Source organism: Carassius gibelio, chromosome B5 (assembly GCF_023724105.1).
Source record: "Carassius gibelio isolate Cgi1373 ecotype wild population from Czech Republic chromosome B5, carGib1.2-hapl.c, whole genome shotgun sequence".
In the NCBI taxonomy this organism is placed as follows: Eukaryota; Metazoa; Chordata; class Actinopteri; order Cypriniformes; family Cyprinidae; genus Carassius; species Carassius gibelio.
In genome coordinates, this window is record NC_068400.1 from 25,546,486 (window position 1) to 25,573,343 (window position 26,858).

Consider the following 26,858-nt stretch of genomic DNA (forward strand, 5'->3'; position numbering starts at 1 on the left):
CAGAGTGGGTGGCCGATACAAAAGGTTTGGCTGCTGGTTCAATAGCATTTTCTCACAGGTGAAGTAAAAAAAAATACCCTGTAGTGAAAGACAACCACACAGACAGATTTCCTCACCATTATTTTACAATGAAATGCTGGAACAATAATCAAGTTTCATATAAGATCTTTAAGCCCCAACGGCATTTTATGAAAAAGAGTTGTTCATAAGAATGTGGAAGCACTGATAATAATATGGCTCATGAATATGTGTCTCAAGTAAAGTGTGCAAATTCAGCTCTACTAGAAGGAAACAGAACAGGTACGTGAATCATTATTTTGAGATGAGCCTTCAATGAATCAGTTTATCCAGTTCACAAAAATAAGTGTGAATGAACCAGACTGATTTGGCTCGATCTACCTTCAGGGAAAGATTTATCAAAGAATGTCCTACATTTCAGTCTGTTTTTCTCACAAAACTATCAGAGATAGGGATGGACTAATATTAAAATATATATATATATATATATATATATATATATATATATATATATATATATATATATAAAAAAAAATAATACAACACTCACTAAAAATCCGTCAAGTGAATTTAAGTGAATATAACTGAATTTAAGCATCACAAAATCATAAAGTACAGTATATAATACACATGTATAAAAATCATTTTAATATTAAAACAAATTTTACAGCTACTCATTATTAAATATTACAAACTGAATTTTTAAAATGTCAATTTTGTGTGTATATATATATATATATATATATATACACACACACACACACACACACTATATATCAAAAATATACATAATGCATCAGTCTAATATTTAAATTTATCTCTTATCAGAGAATTGGAATGTAGTGCATGAGTCATATGGATCACTTTTATTCTGGTGAAGTGCCCAGCACATTCGAAGAAGGAAATTCATACAGGTCTGAAAAAACATGAGGGTGAGTAAACTCCCCTTCTGGGTCAACAATCCATTATAAAAACAATAACAGTAAAAAAAAAACTGTCACCTGTAAATGAGTGTCATTGGGGACATATTGATCCTCAACTCCCATCAGCGAGGTGATGACCGGATGCTTGCCTGCCATGATCAAAATCTGACTTTTATCCTCGAGAATCTCAGGCCTATGCTCAGGACATACAGAAAACAGATGCTTTAGACACCAATAAAGTAAAGTAGTGTATTCACAATTCACAATTAGATAAAACAAAAAATAAAAAAAAACACAATAATGAATTAGCCAAAATAAAGTTTTACGAACTCCATATTGGCACAACAGCTTATATATAAGATTTGTAATGTATGGTATCAGCTCAACACACTTTTGAAAAGTCCAGAGGGAGAGGATAAGCTCTGGTGCTCTGCAGAACAGGCGGGAGGGGGAGGGGGAGGCGGTGAGGAGCAGAGGGGGAGTAGTTGGCGGAAACCTCTGCTTTCAAAGTCAAATCCACTCCCCCACACAGACTGTCAGAGGGATATGGAGTGGGCTCTGTACTGCATGGGGGTGGGATTCATCCTACTGTTGGACTCAATTCGGGCCAGGGAGAGACGGAGATGTGGGGGCTCCAGGGTCCCCTTACACTCGTTCATCTATGAAAGCTTATGTAAGATGCTTTATGCGCATCTCACCAAACACAAAGGAGAAATAGAGCTTCTTTGTAGATGCTCAGAAATGATTGATTTTATTGCACTTCAGTGCGTCAAAAAAAGCTTTAAGACTGGGAAAAGTCCCTACAATCGCCCCCAGAACTGCACGTATCTGACTTTTTAATTTTCAAAAAGAATAGACGACAGGCCTTAGAAACAAAGCTTAGTATATTCAATTTGATGAACTAGGTAATCTATTGAAAGAGTATGCATGCTTGTGCAATATGAGAGATGACAGGAAGCCGGCAAAGAATACAGGAATAAAAAGCCAAATTCATTACCATACCTGCAGTAATTATTTTCTTTAGCAACCTGAGCCAATGAGAAGAGGCAGTCCATGGTTGCTAGGTGACACACTGCTTTCCTCAGGATGTAGTAATGGTCCCCAAATAACCTACACACAGCAAAAAAGAGAGAAGGCTATTGAGAAAGAAAGAAAGAAAGAAAGAAAGAAAGAAAGAAAGAAAGAATGCTGCCGGGTCGGAAAGTGAGGGGATAAAATGCATGTTTTATGTGATTCAATTACTTCACAGCAGCTTCCAGATTTCAAAGTCTATAATGAAACAAATCGATGAAAGCATTTCAACCAATCAACGTACTGAAGGAAGTTGATCCACTCGTGATTGCAGTCAATAACCAGCTGTTCTCGTAGTGTCTGCAGGCGCCGATGTTTCTCCACAATGAATGGAGTGTGATATCGGCCCACAATCTTAGTGCTGGGGATGAAAAACAGACCTTTAATATCGGTTTGTATCCACATTATTTTATAATGTAGAAGCAAGCTATTTCCAGCAAACCTGCAAGAGATCATTAGCCACTATAGCTAAGTAACTAGAAAAATAAAGTGCAGTAAACACTAAATTTTGCATTACTATCCGGTGTGTGTATGATTATGGTAATACATTCAAATATTATGATAACAAATACCAGTTTGCAATATCAAGCAGTATGAGGAACTGTTTTTGTCCAGCTAAAATAAGTGGAAGCAGCCAACACCAGAAGCCTTGCACATTCGAGATACTATTTTAAGGAGCAAATGATCAAATTTGTCAACAAATGGTGCCCACCTGTTGATTTTGACCCAGTCTGCCGGGACTATAGATGACATACTGTTCTTTACTTCAATGAGAAACTGCACAAAAAAAAAAAAAAAAAGAGACAATGGTCAAATCTTTGTAGACTGTGTGTAAAACTTATTTTACTTAGGCCATCATCCAAAGTCCAAAGTAAGTAGCAAAGATTTAAAATGATCTCTTTATATTGTCTCTTCCTGTGACTCTTCTTGACCAGAATAAGATGCTAAGTGGACCAGACTTTATGTTGATAGTCAAAGCCATCGCTATGTTAGACTCACATGCTCTGTCACTATGTTAGATGGTGGGAGAAAAAGGGGATGGCCAGAGTCTATACTCCGAGGGGGAAAAACTGTTGTGCATTCATGAGAGAATGGCAACAGTGAGCAGATGGAGAAACAGATGTGGAGCTGCATACAAACTGCAACATTTCAGACCCTGTCCTTGTAGCTGTCATCTTCTAGTAAAGTAGTATTCAACAGTATATCTACAACAGAATGAGTAAAATGTCTTTTTCCAGGTTCCATGTAGATGAATGATGTAGAATAGTTAGTAATTAGGTCTGTTACCAAACAAATATTGTCACACAATTGAAGACAACCGATATGAGATCTTGGTGTTCTCAAATGCATCACATACAACAGAGATGCTCAAACAAGGGTCTGTGGGCTCCAAATAGTGAGGGGGAAAAAAACCTTCCGATTGAAGCATATCCTCATTTCTGAAAATGTGGATAAAATAATCTGCAAAACGAGTGAATGTAAATGTAAATGCAGTATCGGATAGATCATGGGTGCACCTTTCCATGAACAGGGTAAAAAAAGACCTGAAACTCCAATTTTCTGTGAGTTTGGCATTTTCTAGCAAAACATTTAAACAAACTTAAATTCGAAATTAAATTATTTCTCAGTGGGGTTTAATTTGTTTGTGACAAAAAAAGACTTACCATTTTATTTTATTAAAATAACTTAAAAGTAACAGTTAAGCTTGACAAATTTGAACAATTTTCACAGCAACAAAAAGGCACTTGTGACTTTAAAGCAAATCAATGTTTAGCATATTTGTGGAAAATACCAATAGCTTGTTAAAATGGCTTCGGTGCTCAGTTCCTGAAACTCATCAGAAGAAGAGATCCTTGACGCTTATTACCTGCTGGCCAGACACTGTGGTGTAGTCCAAAGAAGGGTTTTTTAACACCAGGCGAATCTCTCGCCGATGCTCCATTATGTCTGATAGGACACTCTGGATTTCCTCTTTTCTGGTTCGGATCACTGGGAAGTCCGTCAGATCCACAAACATCTCGGTCTTATTACCTGTCCTAAAAAGATTAGTTTGAGAGAGATTTTACTAGAAAAGCTACATAGAGGAAAAAAAAATAAATAAAAAATAAATATAATATAATATAATATAATATAATATAATATAATATAATATAATATAATGTAGGGATTTGGAAAAAGGCAAGTATGAATATTTGTTAAGTCAAAATCTTTAAAGAAATTTACTAACTTTGCAGCTTTCTCATCCAGTACTTTTAAGAAGTTTTGGGCGGGGCTTAGAAGCTGAGGTGTGTCCAGTAGGAGATTTTTTAGAAGGGCAGAGCTGAGCTGTGATTGGATGGCAGGCATGAGGGCTTGAAGCTCAGCACTCAGGCGAGAGAGAGTGCTGGTGATGAGGTAAAATTCCTGAGTAGAGCACTGACAAGACAGAAAGTTTCAAAATTAACAGAAAAACATGTATTTAAAATATAGCCAAGAACACATTGTGTTGTCAAGGAGGGGTCATATAAATTTTATATCTTTCTACTTTCCCCCAGGTTCAATTAACAGCCTCTTTGTAAGCTCTTCATGATTACTACAGCAGTCTGGCTTACAAGGAATCACAACATAAAATCTATATATAATATGGAGTAATTTTTGAAGATATAAAGTATAAAGATTTTTGAAGTATAAAGACAGAATAATGAACAAATTTTCTTTATTGTTCAAATTCTTTATTTATTGATTAATCATGATTAATGGCATTTAAAATAAGTTTTTGTTTACATAATCATGTATGTAATGTGTATATTTATTATGTATACATAAAAGCACACACATAGTATATATATATTATAATATTTACATTTACATAAAAATAACATACTTTTATTAAATATACACATGCACGTGTTTGTATTTATATATACAAAATAATAATAAACAGTACACACAACATATATTATGTCAACAAAAACTTTTATTTTGGATTTTATTAATCGCAATCGTTTGACAGCACTAAAAATATATATTGATTACCAGAAAAAATATGAAATGCTTAGTTGTAACTTAGAGCTGGGGATCATTAATCATTATGCCAATGACTTGTGCGTATGCAATCTGTAATTTCCATATTTTGATGACAGTAAGCACCAAGGAGCCAATTAAATCTCTGCTTGATCTTGTGTATGTTTATAAACATCAAGCCCATTTCCCAAAGGCTCAACGTTAGTCATTCCAACTAAACATAATGAGGCAATACATATCCACTCTATGTGTTCATTAAAAACAGTGTGAAAGTCCCCTGTAGGCAAAAACTTTCTGACCCTTTTTACAGTACATACATTTAATTTATGTTGGAAGTCCTACTTTGGCAGTCTACCACTGGTAATTGAGATTCAAAACAACAGAAAAAATAAATTCTGAATATTCAGTGATTTCTAACCTACCAATGATAAAGATTTAGGCAAATCCAACCATAAACCTTTAACACGTTTTGATTTATAAATAAATAAAAAAATATATAAATGAAGGACAATGAGATGACAGAAACAGGCAGGTGAGGCAGGGTTGATGAGGACCTTCTGGCTCTACAACAATAATCATTCCCGTTCTTGCTCCCACTCTTGTCATTATGCTAATACAGCCGTTCAACAGAAACACGCCATTAAGCACCTTCCCCTTCAATCTCCTGCCTGATTCCAGAAACAAATGGAATAAAAAATGCAGGGAAAATACAGAACTTTCCATCAGCTAAAATATATTCTGGACTTGAGAGGTTTTCATTTTCAGACAGAACATGACAGACACTTTTAAGTGCCGCCAAGGCCACTATGTTCTGAAACGTATTGTTGTTCACTCTAATTCAAACTAATTTTGAATTACAAATGAAAAAGGCATGGATTCCTGGTGGATCTGTGCGATAAGGCTTGATTTCAAACAGATGGTGATTGCTTAGGTAAAACTGGCTTTACTTTTTTGTGGTAGATACTGCAAAGTCCTCTCTCTAGGTCAGGTAGACGAGTTAACAAAGACTGGAGAGAGGGAAGGACACTGGACTCAGAAGACAACATTTCTGCTACTGCCTCCTGTCGAGCCTGGATATCACTGAGAGAGAGAGGGATTAAAAAAAAAAAATAGTATAAACAGAAGCAAGCAAATCAGTAGGGATTGTAGGAATATGTCAACAGATGCTATGTACACAAACCAGATAAACCACTGGAGCTAAAAAAGGCCTGTATCAAACAGCACACCTAAGTGAAGCAGGATCGTAACTATCAGCAGATCGCATAGTGCTTCTCTGCGGTATAATACAGCTGTGATGCAGTACAAAGTAGAGATATTTCTGAGTTACTACACCAAAGTACTTAAAGAAATATGTCTTTTAATAAAGGATATCAATTATAAAATGGTTATTAAACTTGACAGGCAAGAATTGCCAGTTTACTTCAGAAAAGCATATATTGAAGGGGTCATGTGACGTTGCTAAAGAGAACATTATTTAGTGTATTTTGTGTAATGCGATGTGTTTATGAGGTTTAAGGTCCAAAAAACACATAATTTTTTTCATAATGTACATTATTGTTGCTCCTCTATGCCATGCCTTTCTGAAACACGTCGATTTTTATAAAACTCATCATTCTGAAAAGCGATGTGTGCTCTGATTGGCCAGCTATCCAGTGTGTTGTGATTTGCCGAATACTTCTAGCGCGTGACGGATATGTTATGCCGCTTAACATACTATAGAGCCATCTCCAAGCACGATGAGACCAAACCAATAAAACCCATTAAAAAAGAGGAAATGGTTTCATCCAGTGGGGACATAATTACTGATTATAATGACTTATACTGTCATTCTACGCATTGCGTATCACACTGCGTAAACACAAAATCTTGTCTGCATATGTGATTAGAGAAATGATAAACAACAAGCGCTACTCTACTCTGCTCAAAACTTGCGTTTGGATCATAAGTGGGAAATTCTTTAAATATGAAAACGTATTAACAGGCAGTGAGTCAGAATCACCGGACTATCCTTGCAAAGTTGTAATTGTCCCACTTTATAGAAACAGCCTTTGTGCCACAGATGCATTGTGGATTACTCTCCCAAGTGCAGGAGACTGTCCTCTGTAAAATGCGCTGCACACATATGAATATTTAGTTTGAACTGTTCTGGAACATTGTTGTACATACTTAGCCGCTGATTTCTAGTTGTGTTCTAATGGTAAGAGTCGGACTCCCAATCGAAAGGTTGTGAGTTCGAGTCCCGGGCCAGCAGGAATTGTAGATGGGGGGAGTGCATGTACAGTTCTCTCTCCACCTTCAATACCACGACTGAGGTGCCCTTGAGCAAGGCATCGAACCCTGAACTGCTCCCCAGGCGCCGCAGCATTAATGGCTGCCCACTGCTCCGGGTGTATGTTCACAGTGTGTGTGTGTGTGTGTGTGTGTGTGTGTTCACTGCTCTGTGTGTGTGCACTTCGGATGGGTTAAATACAGAGCACAAATTCTGAGTATGGGTCACCATACTTGGCTGAATGTCACGTCACTTTTTTTTGAAAGACCAAACAAAGTAGTTTCGCTTTCACAACCAAACACACAGTGTCTCCACAACATGATGGAAGCAACAATACCACAGCAAGAATCAAAGCTATGCCTTCTTTCTTTGTGTGAACATTTGGGCAGTGTTATGCAAATATTTCCACACAGTGATGCAGACATGTGGGGGCGTGTTTAAATGCGGCGTTTTAGGAGGGTGTGAACGAGTCTTAATTTTTATGAAGAATATCTCTTTGGGTTTGAGATTTTAGTCTTTGCAACTTCTTATCTTATCTATTCATAAACCACTTGTAACACTCCAAAGAAAAAGGAAAACTTGAAATTGCATCATATTAAAACAAAAAGACTGTGTTGTTAATTCAATGACTAAAAGTGTGTGCTGGACTTCAGTGGTATCCAAAGGCATTTAAACAATGTTTGAAAAAGAAAGTAATTTATTTGTTTTGGACATGTCTCCTTAGTACTGCTGCATCTTTTGAGAAGTGACTTCATGTACAATACAGTTAAAAATAACGGTTTTCTGATTTAAAATATTTTAAATAGCCATTTATTCTCTATCAAATCTTAATTTTCAGCAGTCAATACTCCGGTCTTCAGTGTCACATGACATGACTCTTCAGAAATCAATCTAAAATACTAATTAGATGCTCAGGAAACATATCTTTCTATTTTCTCTGCCGACAACAGCTTAATACTTTTGTGTCTTTTTGATAAATAGACAGTTGAAAAGAACAGGATTAATTTGAAATGAAAAAAAAAAATCACATTCAATGGCATGACAGTCTCAGTTTAAAAATGCTCCCCAACATGTCTGTTAAGAGGTTTGGCAGGAAAATACGTGGATTTAAGATTAAACTGTTATGGAATCAAATATTTATATATTTATTTTCCTCCACAAACATAATCAGATTTTTTGTAAGCATGCATTACAGCACACACAGATCCAAACAATCCCCCACAACCTTTAAAAGGCATATAAAGATGGCATCAGATAGACAGTGCCTTGCCAATTTAATTTTTGGAAGATAAAACATAAATACTGAATTTGAGTCATAACCAAAAAGAAGAAACTTGCATTTATGGCAGGTTATCCATTTTTATATGCAGTAGTGTTTTCCCATAATCCATGGGAGATTTTTCAAATGAGCCAGAACGAAATTGTAATCCCACCACTGGCTGAAAAGAGGGCTGCAAAGTTCCTCTGTTTTCAAAATATTCTAGGACTAGGATTAACCAAGGCTTTTAGGAGTTTAGAGCTCAATATTATCTGTAGTGAAGGTCTGGGCATGCCACTTCTATTCAACATTACAATCACTCTCCATCTTCCATACCAGCATTCAAGTCACTGTGATTACTGAATAATAAAATTAAAAAATGACTCACATCACAGACTTCAGCGGCTGGCTCACCCACTTTCTTAACAGTCTCTTCCCAAATGGAGTTTGAGTGTGATCCAGAACCCACAGCAGACTGCCTTTTACTGAACCTGTGGTCTGACAGCAATGAAAAAAGTCATTATGAAGTCCTAACCAACATCCTAGACAATAGATAGATCACTTGGTTAACAAAACACAAACGTCCATGTTATTATCCCTTAATCTGAGACCACCAGTAAGAAATGCTTGTAATTAACTTTATTAATATTTTTCAGCATAATCTAATTTGAGTGAAAAGATTTAGTGGCTGCAGGAGATGATCAGCATCTTGAGCTTCAGAAGACGAACATCTGACAGTCACATGATCGCACGTTTACACAAATTTACTGTTTATCAAATTTTATTTTAATTAGCATCTAAAAAGCAGAAACTGAAATGCATTTCTTATTTACAAACATGAAGTTTTCTTGGATTTTTGTACAGAAACAAGATTTCACAGAACACAGATGCACATAGTCATAAGTAGACACTTCCCTTACCAAAATCAAACCACAAGTGGTCTCTGAAGAATCACTTTAGACACGTATTATATGAATAGCAATGTTTAATGGCTGAGCACAAGTAATCATCAGATCATCACCCAAGATGGATGTTAGTACTACAGTAGGTGTAAACAGTAGGACCTCAATCACCCATGTTTCCTCAGTTTGACTGACCTGGTTGCACAGGATCTCCAGGTTCTTCATGGTAGCAGCACTGAGCTGCATATGGTCAGTGTCACTCGACAGCCGCTTGAACGAGCTGCAAACATCATAACACAAACAAAATGTGCTTTCCACATAAACAACTCTAGCTTCATAATTACATCTTTACACTATTTCACATCTTTGACTAGCAACAATACACAATCATGACAAACTATTAGGTAGCAAGGCCCTATTTCAGTTAATGATGCATGTTAATTAAGGCCCTTTCAGAAAGTCAGTGAGGTTTACACCTCTTATTTTTCTTTAAAGAACATGCTTAATCAGTCTGTAATTACAGGACGTTTCTGAACATTCACACATCAGGGGTGACACTCTGCTTACATCATGATTTAGATTGGGCTCTGTTTCCTGCTGCTACGCTATACTTGGATAAACGAAGGCCCTTGTTAATACCTATATGCCTGATGGAAGAAGGTGTGAGATGTGTCTAGTACTTAAGGTGAGGAGGAAAAATAAAAGTTTGTCGCCTAAAAGGTTCATGCTATGCCACTGGATTCATCAATGTGTTTGAAGCATCAGCCAAAGAGAGAGGAAAATGTAGGTGTAGCAGACACTGACTCATTCAGGAAATACACAGTGAACACTGTTGAGTTTGCTAAATCATTATTCAAATATTCATAATTACCAGACAATAAGCACTGTCAAAGCACAAATCCAAACTAACAGAAACTGAAACCAAAGGGGAAAGCAGAAAAATGATTTTTTTGGTCACCAAATGTACATGTTTTCAGCCCTAGTCCCCGTTCACTTTCATTGTGTGGAAAAAAGCAGCCGGAACACTGTGCTAAACTGCTTAATAATTTTGCATTCCAACGAATAAAGTCAGTCATATGGACTTAGAGCAATTTGATAAATGTACCTGGAACACAGTAAAATCTTCTCTAGCTTAAACTCAGTCAGATACTGGATCACAGGACCAAGACAGCAGATGATGGGGCTCTCCAGACCCATACAGAGGGAGTAGGAACCTATTTTGAAAGGGGGGAAAATGTGTAAAAACATACTATATTATTTAACTATACTGTTTTGTGCTTTAAGCATAAATGTGCAATTGGACAAACTGAGTCGGCGTCAGTTCACATGTCTTAAAGATTTTTAAAGTTTCTGCCTTTCCATATACACTACCGTTCAAAACTTTGTTGCCAATAAGTATTAATTAATTAAATTAATACTTCTATTCAGAAAATATGCATTAATTTGAATAGAATTCTATTAAATTTCTATTTCAAATTAATTATGTTTTTTTTCCTGTTCTTTCTATTGATCAACTAATCAAATAATCCTGAAAACAAAACTATTAAGCAGCAAAACATCGAGTTTAATAAATGTTTCCGGAGAACCCAGTCGGCATACTAACAAGATTTCTGAATTTCTATATATTTCCATCACAGGAATAAATTGAAATAATATTTTACAAATATTAATTGTAAAATCTGTCAAAATTTGTTTTACATTTACTTTAAATCAAGTAAAATCGGCCTTGTTGAGCATAAGAGACTTAAATAAATCTTTTAAACGGTGGTGTATCATTCTCAAGATTTTTAGATTTTCTACTCGCATTACAAATCTGCAAACAAAGAGATTTACTCAGCGCTCAGTGTAAGGTTGTCACAATACCGATATTTAAGCAATCTATATAAACCTTTGAAATTCAGAATTCTTTCTATCGATTTTGACATCATAACTAATCTTATGTTTCTGAAAATCACTGTCACAATGTCAATAAAAAAATGAATTAAATTAAAATAAAAGCATGTAGTCTTAAATTATTTCTTAATTCAGCAAATGTTGCCGATATTTTTTCCCAAGTAATTATTCAAGTTAACAGCACAGGTTTAACTTTGTATTCATGTTCATGCTGGTTTTTGCCACAAATACTGTAGAAAAAAACTGGACTGTTACTGTGTTTTAATTTTCAAATCTACTTGGTATTGAAGCGTTGCTGGCTTGTGACATTCATATTTTCAATAAACATGACAGAAGGTGTTTGGGGACAATAATTAGACTAATGACTTGTTGCTTGACAATATTTTTCAGCGTACGTGAAATCATGCTGCATTTGAGATACAGCATAAGAGAAAACTTTCAGTGATGGTGAGGGAGTTTGTTGTGTGTAATTGATGGATCCCTAACAAGACAAAAAGGTGATTTAGTCACCGTCTTGCCAGGGAAAGCCACCATCCTTTGTCCTACACATGTCCAGCCTTAAGGACAGCAGACATTGATCTGCCACCCTTCTGCCTACAGGGAAGGATTTTTCAATTAAACACACGGACCTCACATCAGTTTGGGCAATGATTGATTCATCATGTCTGGAGGTCAGACATCAAAAAACAGACAGGAGACAAAGATAGCGCCATTTACCCTTTTCCTGGTTTCCCACAGCTGGATGAGGGGTGTCTCTGTAGAAATCTCTGATAATTCTCATTGCAGCTGGGTATTCAAACATGGAGCTTTCTCGTTTCTCAATGCGAATTCGGTCATCTGCTTGAACACTGAAAGAGGAGACAAACAGTAGGTTCACACAGGACAACAGGAAACTGCACCAGGTGAAACCTCTAGGAGAAATGGGAAAATGCTCTTGCATACTTTGTACATTCTGTGTACCATATAACACGTCTAAAAAAAATGAAAATAAGAAAGTAAAATTACTGTTTACATTGACACAGAAATGTCAATGTTATCGAAAATAAAAAAAATAATTCTCATTGTATATTAACATATATTATTTTACTAAAATATTTGTATGTCATGGAATTATTTATTGTCATTATGGATACATAAAAACAAATGTAAACTCTCATTCATAAGATTGTTAAAAGTTTTTGAAGTCGTCTCTTATGCGCACTATGGCCATAACTATATGTAAATAAAAATATATTTTTCAGCTATCATTACTCCAGTTTTTAGTGTAACATGGTAATTTGGACATTTTTATAATATGCTAATTTGCTGCTCAAGAAACATCTCTAGTTATGGGGAGTTTAAAAACAGTTGTTTTTATTTTTGCAGAGCCATGACACATTTTTTGGGTTTCTTTAATGAATAGAAAAGTTCAAAAGAAAAGCTTTTTTGTAAAAGGAATCTTTTGTAACATTACAAATGTTTTCAAATGTGATCAAATGTCTCCTTCCTGAAATTGTAATAATAACTATATTACAATAATGAGAATGTAATGAGAACCACCTTAAGTACTACAATAAATATATAAATAAATAAATACAGAAAATTTAAGTCAGGGATGCTTAACTTTCCAGTTGTGTGACAATTTATAAAGAAAATAATTGAAAAAAAAAACAAGGTTTTGATTTTAGGATGAATTGTGAGCTTGACATGTTTGCAAAATTACCAATTAGGATTACTAAACATTCTTGTTACATACTATAAATTATTAAAAAGATAAATTCAATTTTTTTTCTTTCCATATGCTAAAGCCTTCAATACCAGTGGATTTTCTCAGTGCATTTAAGGTGCATATTAGCCTCACGCACACACACACACACACGCTTCACCATCAGTCCATTCACTTTTGCTTCCCCACCATTCAGCACCACAGAGATCTCAAGGACACAGGGTTTTTTTTTTTTTGTATCTCTGTGCTGTTGCTGGGGTAACCAATGAACATATGTGGCCTATGCAAGCGTACATCCAGCTTTATCTTCCCCAACAGTGTAATCGACTTGCTGGAAAAAACAAATAGTAATAATTTATTTAAAACAGTATTGTGCCCATGGGTGACAGTTCCCACAAATTACAACTAATGCAAACACAGTCACAAGAAATAGCTGGATCAGAATATATCTATGGCCTTGTTTCTTAACAATAAGATTTATATACATGCTTTAGAGAAGGCAATATCTTTGGTCATTTTGATCACCGTTTTGTCTTAGTTTTAAATATTCTTGCAGAGAGAAATTAATTTATTCAAATATAAATATTCTAGACAGTTTCTCAAATAATTACAGTATGCATTACTGCCATAAATACATTTTGTCATCATTTACTCAGCCTCATGTCATTCCAAATTGTTGATTTCTTATGTTGAGCACAAAACAAGATATTTTGGAGAATTCTAAGAACCAAAGAGTTGGAGTGACCTCCATAGCAAGGAAAGAAATATAATGGAAGTCAATGGGGCCCATCAACTGTTTTATTACCAGCATTCTTCACAATATCTTTTTTTATGTTCAACATGTTTGGAACCACATGAGAGTGAGTAAATAATAAAATTTGGTTCATTTTTGGGTGAACTACCCCTTTAAAAATGTCACATCCTTCATTGTTACAAAATGTAACAAAATGTACATGATCATGAAAGATTGGGTCAAAACTTTCCATTACATTATTTGCATACATGTGTCCTGGTTGTACTTTAAACAGTGTTTATCTCAATGTTTATTGCTGCCCTGAGAGCAAGCCAACAGATGCTTTACCTGAAAGGTAACTAATTCAAAGACCAGTTCTGACCCACAATGTAGAAACTTTAATACCCTTATTTGCTATCAAAGCCAAATAATCAAAATTTAAGGCAATTTGCCAAGTTATTTTAAGGAATAAACAGACAAAATCCTGTAACACAGTGTGATTGTGTTGTGTATGAATAAACTAATGCAGTTTGATTTGTATGGCAGATGAGCATTCAGAATCCATTTCAAGTAACCAGCTCACACTGGGAGAAATTGATGGCAGTGGCATCTTCAACACACCACCTGCAATTCCCCTGAGGCTCTCATTAACCCACAGCACGGCAACCACTCGGCAACAGTTGCTATGGGCCCTCCCTCACTATCACACCCCTGAGAACTGAAGTGCACAGCACATGGTTGGCAGTGGAAACCAGTATACCTTACATTATTCTGTACTGCGGTATAGTATTTACAGCAACATGAAGAATGGAATCGAAAAATGGAGAACAAATGTGAGATTTTAACAATGATGATCAATTGGCCCCCCATAATCTATATTTTAGAAATAGTAAAATACAAAGGTTGACTGAAGTGGGTGCAGATTTTAAAGGGATAGTTCATCCAAAAATTTAAATTGCATCATTAATTTCTCACCCTCATATTGTTCCAAACCCATAAGACATTCGTTCATCTTCAACAAAAATTAAGACATTTTTGATTATATCCTAGAGCTTTCTGCCCCTGCATAGACAGCAACACAACTACCTCAAGCCCCAGAGAGGTAGTAAGAAGATCATTAAAATAGTCAATGTGACATCAGTGGTTCAACCTTAAATTTTATACAACTACAAGAATACTTTTAGTGCGCAAAGAAACAAAAATAATGACTTGTGTGTCATAGTACTATTGTGAATGTTGTCAAAGTCTGACATGGAAGAGAATAAATTGTTTAATAAAAGTCATTCTTTTTGTTTTCTTTGTGCACAAAAATAATTATCGTAGCTTTGTAAAATTAAGGTTGAACTACCAATGTCACATGGATTATTATAACAATGTAGTTACCATTCTGTGCCGAAGATGAACAAAGGTCTTACAGGTTTGGAATGACATGAGGGTGAGCAATTAAAGGTACAGGTTGTAGGGCCTGCCAGGAGAGGGCGCACTACCAAAACAATAACAATCGCGTGGTTTGATGACGTTAAGGAGGAGCGTGGAATGATGGGTTTTGCTGTCTTTTACCCAACCGCTGACGGCCATCAATCAGACGAGTTCAACGATTTGCGCGAGTAGATTACATACAAAAATCAATGCAAAGACGCGATCAGACTATGGATCAGACGCATCCTCGCGCAGGTCTAGAGATGCGATACCCCGCGTTTGGCGCCCTATAATACTAATCTTGTTGATCGGTATAATAGCATACGTTTTCTGTTAAGGTACGAATCAAAACAACTCACCTGTCGAGTAAAACACTTGCGAGATCAGCATCTCTTTTTAGTTGAAGTTTGTTGCGAAGCTACTTCCGCATTTGTCCACACACTGTTGTCATGTGGTTTCTACGTCGGTAACAAAGGGTAACTAACGTCATTGACAGGCGACTGCACTGCCCGTGTCACTGTTTAGAATGGGAATTTTCTCATGATTTACAAGTAGTTGGAAACATTAGAGCTATTGTTAGTAATCAGCTGGACAACATTTATAACACTAGCCTAGTGGTTTTTGGATATTTTACTGCAAAAATCTTACAGATTGTACCTTTAATGACAAAATTTTCATTTTGATCTAACTGTCCCTTTAAAACACTTTATAAGATGCTATTAATTTCCTACTTACATATAAAAACAAACATAAACCATGACTTGATAGAATTGAGGCTTACCGACAGCACTTATGCAAACCTGCATAGTTCACACACTTCATTTCAAAAAGTCTTTAGTTTAAGCCATCTAACAACAGTGCCCTTTAAAGCTTATATGCAAACATAAATGCCTACGCGGTGACTTGACAGTTGTTCAGGTGAATAGGTCAGAGGCTTTAACCTTTAAACACTTTGACATATAATTCTGCTTCATGCTTCTTTTCCTCCCAGATTTTCTAGCACCTTTAATACAATATTAAAGGTTGCGTTCATGGAAAAATTATGACAGAGCATTGGAGGATAAGAACAGCAAAAAATTATGACAGAGCGTTGAAAGATAAGAACAGCAAAGAACCACAAGGACAGACGTGAAAAATGAGGCAAAAAAAGAAAAGAAAAAAAGTATCAGCTGGAGATAAGTCAAAGACAGGGAGAACATGACCAAAAGCCCATAATTAGGAAAAGAAGAGTTGAGACTGTAAGTGTGATCAGGACAATTAAAGCATAGGTATGAAATTTCTGCACAAATACACCAATCAGGACTGCAATCTCTCTGTTATTGGTCAAGCAAACCCACCTCCAAAATCTTGTCATTGGTGTCACCATGTTGGGTTGGTTGGCATTCTCAAATAAATTTTCTGAAAACACCACAAAGATGCAGTATTTTCAGCATTACAAATGGGACAATACAGAAAGATATAGATTGAGTTTGAAGGGGTGACTGCATTCTTGCCTGGATCATGTGCTCCTCACTAATTTAATCTATTATCTTCTCACAGGGATGAGCAATTCAAAAATAAAATCAACAACATCAGTCTCATTTAAAAGACAAAACAAGAGATGTTGCCCCTGTCAAATGAACAGTGTCTTTATCAGGACTGCAATGGTCATTTTTCTTTTTCTTCAGGAAGTTACTATGTTTGGGTTTGTGATGACCCTTGGACACCTGTCGGGACTCCCAGCAAGTACAGAATTTAAGCTAGCACTTTAAAAAAACTACTCACTCACTTATTTACTCATGACTAATCATTGTTATTGAAGATTACGTCACTTCCAGAAGTGTGGTTACTTTTGGCCATTGAAAGTGGTCTTGTTCCTCTACCAAAGGGGTGACCAAGACTCTTCCTGGAGGGTCACGGTCCTGTAGAGTTTAGCTCCAACCCTGAACCAAAGTAATCAAGGTCTTTAGACTCACCAGAAACTTCAAGGCAAATGTGCTGGAACTGGCCAAAGAAACTCTGCAGTATATTTGCCTGCGTGAGGAGGATTGGACACCCCTGTTCTACAGATAGGACCTGCAGAGTTGAAATTGTGTTGGTGACTACAAAAAACATTTCTAATTTCTAATTGTTCAACACCCTTTTTTTTAGATGAAGCACTAGTTGCCAGCCAGTTAGTAGCCATTTTTCCCTGGTGCAATACAACTTGCGTTTAAGGTTCCACTGAGGTGGTTCTTTAACTGTCATTACTGTCCTTAAAGTCTTGGACAACTTAAAGCACAGCCTGCAGCATATACATTTTCAAAGCAAAAAGTGAAGAGATACTAATTGTGGCAGGTGGAGCAAACGACAGACACTGTGTGTGTGTGGGGGGGGGGGGGGGGGGGCGTCAGGCCTCAGAGAGGCTTTTATGAACAGAAAAATAACCAAAACATGGAATAAAAGTGTCCAGAGTAAACAGGGGATCTGGTGTCTTGCCATCTTGTCATGCTATGGGGTTTGTACAGGACAGGTGTTGTTCAGGAAGGAAGAGTCTAGGTAAGGAGTGGAAGCATCCTTCTCATTGGCCGTTGTGCTTGAAGGGGCTTGATGGCCCGGAAGCCGTGTAACGGGCGTGGTTCTCGTCCGGACTGCGGGTCTGGCAGCTCCCGTCTCGGGTTGCACAGGAGTCCCTCTACGCACCCTTCCGGCAACCTTCCTTGCCTTGCCTTGCCTTCCTGGACCCATGATGACACCTGCAAAGACACCGGTCTGGGAAGAGGCCGGTCTCCCGAAGAGAGGCACGCTCAGCATTTAAACAGCAGCGGTGATGAGGCTCCATTTGCGTCAGGTGTGCCTCATCACATGCCGCCAGCCCAGGTTATTTCAGTGCCCCTCCTCTCTCATGCACCCACTCCGGTCGGGAGCCTGTCGGTGATTAAGGGACGGGGTGACGATGATAATTGGGGGGAGGCAGACGACTCACCACAAAAAGCAAAGTGTACTAAATCTGTGCAATAGTTTGTGCCTTTTCTTTAAATGGTTTTAAATCGGTTACTGTAGAAAGAATTTCATATTCTTGACTGTCGAAACCGAACGCAACCAGCAGTTTGAATGCTGAATGGAGGATGACAGACAGCCGCAGCAGAGAGAAGGGTTTACATAAAGTTGACTGAAATATTAGTCTACCTCACATTAAAACTACAGACCAGCTTCAGAACAGTTGGAATATAGTGCATGAAATCTTTATAGTACTTTATAATGTTTTTGTGTCTTTTGTGGGGCTTAACAATAAAAGAATAGTATACGCACTATATCGGATTTGGATCGATCTCGTCTTACCAATACCTGATCCAGCAGAAAATGCCAGTATCAGAGAGATACCAATACAGAGAGTATTGGATCAATGGTTCCCAAGTTTTTATCCACTTTTAACTTTAATATTTGGTATGTCCCCCTTTTGCAGCAATTACAGCAGCACATCTCTCTGGCGTTGTGTCAATATATTTCCTGAGATATAGGATTGGGACACCACTACCATGACGTCACACGTCATCAGCGTTCGTCGTCTTGCTATTACATATACTGGTGTGCTGGTGTGGATTAGAGCCTTTAATTATCGTTCTGTAGTAATGAGCTGCTTACTAACACACACATATCGGAAATCGCGCAGCTCACACATCCAGGAGAAAATAAACTTGTCAACGCTGCCCCACAACTTTTATTAAATACAGTTTAAATACTGAATCGCTACATTATATTTTCCGGCGACGAGAGGATACAATCGCTGTTTTTAAGTAAACTCACTCTAAAAAGATAAACGAACAAACGCGAATACACGCAACCTCCACTTCTGTCTCTCTCTCTCGAATAGGCTATATTTGAGAAAATGGTTTAGCGATTTCTAATTATTGGGGGGATTAGCCCCCATCAGTGACTACGGTAGTTATCGCCCTGATCAGACTTATGCTTTGGCACTATCATGCAGTCTGTAATGATATGACATTAGCAAATATCAGCGATTTTTTTGCAAACATTTCTTTGAGTAACATGACCATTAATATGAACTCACAATTGAATGTAACATAAAAAAATGATTACTTTTCATTAAAATCTTTATTTAGGCCAAAAAATCTTACATTTATGTGTCTTTTTGTTCGCTGCAGCAGCCATGTTGCCGAGATGATTCATACCCCTTCGTTTGAAGTGTGGTCCCGAAAGCCCTTCAAACAAAGATTTATCTGGCCCTTCCCCTTACCCCTTCCCCTCTATCCAAAGAGAATCGAGACAGGGGAAGGGCTAAGGGGTAGAATTGGGATTGGGCCTTTGAGGGCCATCATTTTCAGTGTTCCAGCAGATTCCGATCATCTTCGGTAGTTCCGGCAATAGTTTGTTTTATGGGTACTGTAATGGCCAATTCAGCAAAAACAACTTAAACCTCTCCAATCATTTTTGCCACCACTGTATATATATTTTATATTTTTATGCTGGGTCAACATAGTGATGTTTGTCAGCCATTGGTGATGGATGATGGAATCATCTATCGGCCCAACCCTAGTCAAGACTAAAGTCTGCAGAAGTGTTACCTCGTGGGATAGTAAATTGTCAATGGAGTCAATGGAATCTTGTGTTCCGAGTCCTGGTCCGGAGACCATTTCCGGTACAGTCTCCCCTCTATCTCTCCAACTTTGCTTCCTGTCTAACTAATGTCTTACCAAATTAAAAGGCAAAAATGCCAAAAATAAATCTAAAAATAAAAAAAACTTTCATTGGATTGGCACTTCAGAATCTTGCTGGAAGTAGTAGGTCATCTGGGAACTTTTTGCTTACTGTTTTACAAACACTTTGAATTCAGACATACTATATTTAATGTTTTCGCATACAATATAGAAGGGAAGTAGGCATCTGGATACAGGACTAGTAAATACAGAATTCATGTTTCACAATCTTACCAATCTACCTCTATCCCAGTAACAGGCTGTTAACAAAAGAACAGGCAAAGTGCCTTCATCTGACAAGCAGCAAGGTGTTGTGGAGGCCTACATATCGTCAATCACTGAAGTGCAGTCTGCATTTAGCCACCACTTTTTGCAGTTTGAGGACTGCACATCAATGGATCTGCTGGAAATGTCCTCTGAAGGAAATGTCAGACTGCCAATAGTTAATGTTTTTCTGACCGGTTTTTGCAAATTTCCTCCAAAACATAGGTAGCCAAACCTGCTCCTGGAGAGCATATACCATGGCATATAGCCAAACCTGCTCCTGGAGAGCATATACCATGGCAAATAGCCAAACCTGATCCTGGAGTGCATATTCCATGGACAAGAATCCAAGGAAAGCATTATTATACCATTTTTAAGCCGGCACAAAATTATTAAAACCATTTAAAAAAACAGAATAAAGCATTTGCTGTTGTCAGTTCACAAAGCAATTAAATATATGTGCTGCAGGTTTAATATGTGCTTTATGCATGTAGGTTACGTGCATCTCAGACTGCCTAAATTCACAGTAAATGCTGCTCCACACAAACAATTCTCTTTCATGCACAAACCATCTCAAACTCCATCTTACCATATGGTGTGAGTTTGAGATGCTTATAGCGTTCATCTGGGAACAATGCGCACCATTCTATCAGATCCATAAGGGCAATCATTTATAAACATACACCAACGCAGGAGAACAAATCATTGCCTTTGTAATTATGCTAACTGTTCATTGCGATTTCAAAATAGAGGTTTAAACACTTGCTCCGAGAAGGATGTTTTGATCTTCATGTTCTTGCTGAAGATATTAAACTGCTTTTACACTTGATTACACTGTAAAATGCATTTGATATAACACATAATATATAAGCTATGAATATATTGTTTTATTACATCATTTATTTTAACGGTTTTGTTTAATAAAACCACATGATTCTTTGTTTTTGGGATTTAATTTGAACCAATCATTATTGTTTCATTGCTGTAATATCTATATTTTAAGTCATTTTAAAGTCTACTGTTCACTAATGTCCACTTTTATTACCAGAAAAAAATATATCTGATTACGTGATTAAAGGTCAGGATAATCAGCAGATTACCAAAATAATCAGCAACAGACCTACTTTTTTGCTCAAGTAATGGATATCTTATGGAAATGTATGGAAAATTTCTTCCAAAGAATGAAATCACAGAAAATTAGCAAGAAACTGGCTGTGGTGGACAAGAAGTGAAAACCAGCTGTTCTCAGATGTGTTCCAGAGGAACTCTGGATGGCCTGATCACCAGGGTGAAAAAAGTAGGACCCTGATTTGTCAAAGAAATTTTACCTGCGATTCCAGACTATAACAATCACAAGAAGAAAAAAAAATGAATATTTTCAGGCAGCCAGTAAGTATTCAGTATGTGGCTCTCTTGGGTTTGCAGGTATTATTTCAGACTTCAGCCAACTTGCTCATCCTACATGCAAAAATAAAATTGAGTGTAATAAGAGCTGTCTGAAAAAAGGACCAACATGACATGTTCATCAGTCTAAAGTGAGGCCAATGTGTGTTTCTGACTGCTTTCAAAATTATGAAAATGATGTGGATTTGTCTTCATTTGCGAAATCCAAGTAAAATAAAGTAACACATTAGTTCTTAGTGCTCCAAGACTTATTTAAGGAGAAACGTGGTTGGGTCAGCCAATGGAAAAGCTGTAAAGCAGTCTCAGATGCACACACAGTTTTAGAGATTTGAAATGATTTTTGCAGTATTCTTTTTTACACCTGGATGTGAAATGCATAGGGTTTTTAATAAAATTATTTGTGATCTAGATATACGCTAAATATTTTCTCTGAAATGGAGAAATAATTCAATCTACATCTCGATGCCATACATTCTCTTTCTCTCTCTCTCTCTCTCTCCTTCAGCTGTTCCAATTAGAGGTCACCACAATGGAATTATCCACAGATAACCTGGCACAGATTTAATGACAGATACCCTTCTTGAAGCAACCCAGTACTGAGAGTGCACAAACTTGTGCCCCAGTGCTAGAACTAGATAACTTACCAACACCTGGGTTATTCTTAAGCATTTTTTTTTTCCAGCAAAGTCACAAAAAAACACTATCCTGTATCAGTTAAAAGCTGTGTTGAGCACTTTAACGCAGACATATCAACTGAGTGATGAAGCACCAGCTCAGCCCTAATGAATACCATCCATTCTACTTAGCTACGTTGAGTAACCTTGTCTACAAATGTCCACAGGCACTGAAACAGCAAAAAAACAATGTCTAGCTGGGTCTTTAAAAGAAGTTCGAGTTAAACTAAGAGGAAGCACACCCTCATGGAATTCTTCTCAATTTGAGGTATCCTAGTGTGGCACTGAAAAACAGGAGCAGAAAGTGCACTTGATTGTGTAGAGTGGAACATACACGTTGTTCACAGTCTGTGTATATGCATATTTGAACTTGATGTGTGTATATAAAAATATATAAGATGGATTTCTGTGGCTTAGCTATTAGCCTACATGCATCAACACACTTGCCAGTGCTGCTCAGGTGAACAACATGACTTAAAAAAAAAAAAAAAAAAATTGTATTTTTATAATTTTGAATGTTCTCACTAGCAATGAAACATGATGTCAGTAATGAGGTGATTTACTGACATCTAGTGGTGACATTCAACAATTTCTAGTCACTATGAGTTAAAAAGCCTATTGCTCCATTCACAACTGAAGACATATTATAAATTCAAAACTATTTGAAGGCATTGAGAGAAGACTTCCTTCATGACAGAAGGTTTTAATTATTAGCGAAGTTGCATGTTTTGGTATGGATTTCAAGGACTGAGAAATCCGTTAAGCAATCGCTATAATTTGGAACACAAATTATAATAAAGTAGGGCTGCACCTAACGATTATTATTCTTTGATCAATGAATGCATTAATGCATTCAATTAATGCCTTCTTTCAATGTTAAAAAAAAGCTTAACAATATATAAAAACAGCTCGTTGGTTCTTTTAATGCTGAAAGGCCATTTAAATCTGTCAAATTTAAAATGATCAAGTAAAACAGAAGCACAAACTAAGTGATAAATTAAAATGCAGGAACACACATTCCCTGAGTACCTGACATTATGCCTCATTAACAAAGGCGGACAGTAACAGAGTACATTTACTTGAGTACAGTACTTTACTACAATTTTGAGGGATCTGTACTTTAACGAGTATCATTTTTGGTGAGTACTCATGACTTTTGACAAGTACATTTGAGAGGCAAATATTGTACTCTTTACTCCGCTACATTTCTCTCCACAACTGAAAGTACCCGTTACTTCTTCTATTAAAAAAAAGGCAAAAGAAAAATCTCAGAAACCCTCAATTTGGTGTTTCACAGCCTATCAGCAATCATATTCAGCTTTCCGCCAAAGACTTCATGACATTTGATTGAATTGAAGTACAGTACACACACACAGAGTTGTCACACATAGATTGTGTGTGTGAGAACGGTGTTATTCAGCTGAAAGTATTTTCTCCTGCCTTTGCCTGTATGTCAATGTGAGAGGAAGGGGCTTAAAACTGTCACTCAAATGAGCTGAATTTTATTTTTCCTTGTTTGCACGCTGACCTAGACACAGCTGATTAAAGGATTTTCTTTAATCATTCTTATTTTCTCTTCTTTGCTCTATGCTGCACGTGTAACACGCTCAGGTTCAGAGGTGTGTCAGAACAGTGCTATATTGCCACCTTTGCTGATTTAGGTATATTGATTTGATTGATGAAAAAACTGAAAAACTCACATTTACACACAATATTACACATTAATGTAAGCTGAGCATTTGCTTTGATGTTCTTGAGTATGCGGTGTGTTTAACACAGTCAGGTTCAAATGTGGGTGCAAAAAATCCATTAAAACTCCGGCAGAGGTTTGTCAGAGAGTTGCCGATGTGCTATTGCCTTGTGGGCAAGTGAGAAATGTTAAATAAAGTATTTTACTTTAAATTCCTTTTAAATTCTCCAAGGTATTAACAATAACATTTTTCATAACTCCACATAGGACGTTTCTGTACATAAATGTAAGCACTGTGGCAGTAGTGATTCAATATTTAGAAAATGTACTCTTGTACTCTTGATACTCAAGTACTGTTAAAAACAAGTACTTCAGTACTTTTACTTAAGTAGACATCTGACTGTAGTACTTTTACTTGTACTTGAGTAAAATTTAGCAAGGGGTTTTTGTACTTTTACTCAAGTAATGAAGCTGTGTACTCTGTCCGCCTCTGCTCATTAAACGATATGCTTACAAGTATGTTTGAAGCATTTAATAAAGAATTCTCATGTTTTGGGTAGTTAGGTAGCAATTTTTCCACGGCAGCTCACTTGGTGTCCTCCAATATTTTTCAGGGTCTCACTGCTGTAAAATCATGTGACTGGAGTTTTTGTGCACTGCATTCAGACTAAGTCAGATAAGTCATCAATAATAAAATTAGTTGTTGGTTATTTTCATTGTCAGTTACACAATTAGCTGTTGCGGCCCTATTATAAGCCATCTACAATGCAGCATCACACAAACATGTTTACAATCATCTCAATAAGAACATGAATATTTACCTGGACAGAGCAATGGTGCGTAATAACCTCTCTGTCGCTTCTGTAAGGTCCGAAGGCACCAGGATCTCTACCGGTTGTATTTTTAGTACCCTTGATTCCAGCTCTGAATGGGACACATTATCTTTGAAACAGTCCACCATCAGGTCCCCAATGCTCGGCTGGACCACCTGTTTTCCAAAGGGAAGACAGGGCTGTAGCAGTGATCATTAAAAGTTATGGTAATATGGGATTGCTTTAAGAAGCTAAAACAATGACTTACCACCATCCCTACAGTGAGCTCCTTGCTCTGTTTATCAAAGCTCTCGCTCACACACATTAAATAGTTGTTGCCACTGTCCTGCACCACATCTTCAGCTTGCTCCAAATCTCCCAGCTTTAGCAGAGGATTCACATCTGAGAAAAAGGCATTTAAATCATTCATTGCAGGCTCTGTACTATTGTGGCCATTTCGTAAATAGATACACTTCCCTTCAAAAGTTTGGGCTCACTACTTTTTTTTTTTTTTTTTTTTTTTTTTTGAAAGAACTGAATGACTTTTTTCATCAAGGATGCATTCATTTGATCAAACGTGGCATTAAAGACTTTTACATTCCATTTCAAATCGATGCTGTTATTTATAACTTTACATCCATGAAAGAATACTGTAAAAATGTATCATGGTTTCCAAAAAAAAATAAATCAGCAGCACAAGTTTTTTCAATACTGATAACAATATATGTTTCTTAAGGACCAAATCAGCATATTAGGATGATTTCTGAAGGATCATGTGACACTTAAGACAGAAGTAATGATGCTAAAAATTCATCTTTGCCATCATAGGAATAATTTATATAAAAAATATTAAACTAGAAAATGGTTATTTGAAATTGTATATATCACAATATTTCTGTATTTTTGATCAACCAAATGCAGCCTTGGTAAACACACCAGACTTCTTAAAAAAAAAAAATCTTTCCCATCCAACTGAGCAATGAAGAAACCAATTGAAGTCAATCTCTCTAAAGAATAATAGTAATGAATCCACGGTGTAAGAGCACAAACAATACCTTCTCCCACAAGCGTAGATTTGGTGTAAAGTGCATGTAGTTGCCGTGTGAACAGAGAACTCTTGTTGGCGCCGGAGGCCTTGATGGCTGTAGTTTCAGTCTGCTTGACTACACCTACCTAAGAATGACATTTACATTTAGTCATTCATAGCAGACTCTTTTATCCAAAGTGACTTACAAATGAGGACAATAGAAGCAATCAAAACCAACAAAACAGCAATAACGGTAGCAGCAGTGGGCGTACACAATAATAATATTTCACATTGTAATCTTTTTATTTTTAATATTTGGAATGTTTGTGTTCTTGTAGCTATACGGGTGTATGTGTTACAAATTTGCAGCATATTGTAATTTCCACAACATCAGTGACCTTATAGCCCTGAGAGACCAGTCGCCGAACATGCACGAACAGGCGATGAGTAGGGATGCTGGCCGTCATGAAGTTATGGTCCAGGTGACAAGTGATATTGAGCTCCTTTGCAGCAATCTAAAGAATTAGAAATAAAATGCACATGAGTAAGTCTCTCATAGTCTAAAATGATCATTATGCCAACAGGACGACGTCATTGCATTAAAGGGATAGTTTACTTCAAGTGTAAATTCTCATTTTAAAATTCGTATGAGCTTCTGTTTACTATATTTGATGAGCTCTATGTCTGTACGTCTATCTATGTGATCTGTTCATTATTTAAATCAATCGTGTTTCTTTGTATTAAACTGCTCAATTCATGTGGATTACTTTTACTTTCTCTTTATGAACATTTTGTAAGCCTTTCATTGAGGGGACAGAGTTTTTCAGGTTTCATTAAAAATATATCAATTTTTTGCTTTGTAAAGCAGTAGAATCTTTTTGATGAAAAGTGAATAAGAATAAAAAATAACTATTTTTTTTATTCTAATTAAAGTATTTTGAGGAAAATTCAAAATCTAATGCATAATGATTTTATGCTGAGGCAGTGACAGTATTTTTCTTTCTTTTTTTTTTTTTGGATAAGACAAGTGTTTGTTATAAAGTACCTGAAGTCAAACAAATATTAGGTTAAATATTAATACAGAAGTTTCAAACAGGAGCAAAAGTTTTATGGATTT

At 36.6% G+C, this 26,858-nt stretch overlaps 1 protein-coding gene across 3 annotated transcripts in view; it reads right to left on the bottom strand.

Annotated features, from left to right (window-relative positions):
- The window catches only part of msh3 (mutS homolog 3 (E. coli)), a 46,088-nt gene that overhangs the window by 16,850 nt on the left and 2,380 nt on the right, over positions 1-26,858 (bottom strand). For all 3 annotated transcript variants that reach the window (XM_052556997.1, XM_052556996.1, XM_052556998.1), the window contains 15 exons: positions 26,140-26,256; positions 25,770-25,887; positions 24,983-25,116; positions 24,724-24,890; positions 12,055-12,185; positions 10,550-10,658; positions 9,640-9,724; positions 8,931-9,040; positions 5,963-6,095; positions 4,240-4,427; positions 3,880-4,048; positions 2,725-2,789; positions 2,257-2,373; positions 1,944-2,051; positions 1,020-1,134 (listed from right to left, as the gene is read on the bottom strand). In XM_052556997.1, the coding sequence (XP_052412957.1) occupies positions 1,020-1,134; positions 1,944-2,051; positions 2,257-2,373; positions 2,725-2,789; positions 3,880-4,048; positions 4,240-4,427; positions 5,963-6,095; positions 8,931-9,040; positions 9,640-9,724; positions 10,550-10,658; positions 12,055-12,185; positions 24,724-24,890; positions 24,983-25,116; positions 25,770-25,887; positions 26,140-26,256 (1,866 nt within the window). The remainder of the gene's footprint in view (positions 1-1,019; positions 1,135-1,943; positions 2,052-2,256; positions 2,374-2,724; positions 2,790-3,879; positions 4,049-4,239; positions 4,428-5,962; positions 6,096-8,930; positions 9,041-9,639; positions 9,725-10,549; positions 10,659-12,054; positions 12,186-24,723; positions 24,891-24,982; positions 25,117-25,769; positions 25,888-26,139; positions 26,257-26,858) is intronic.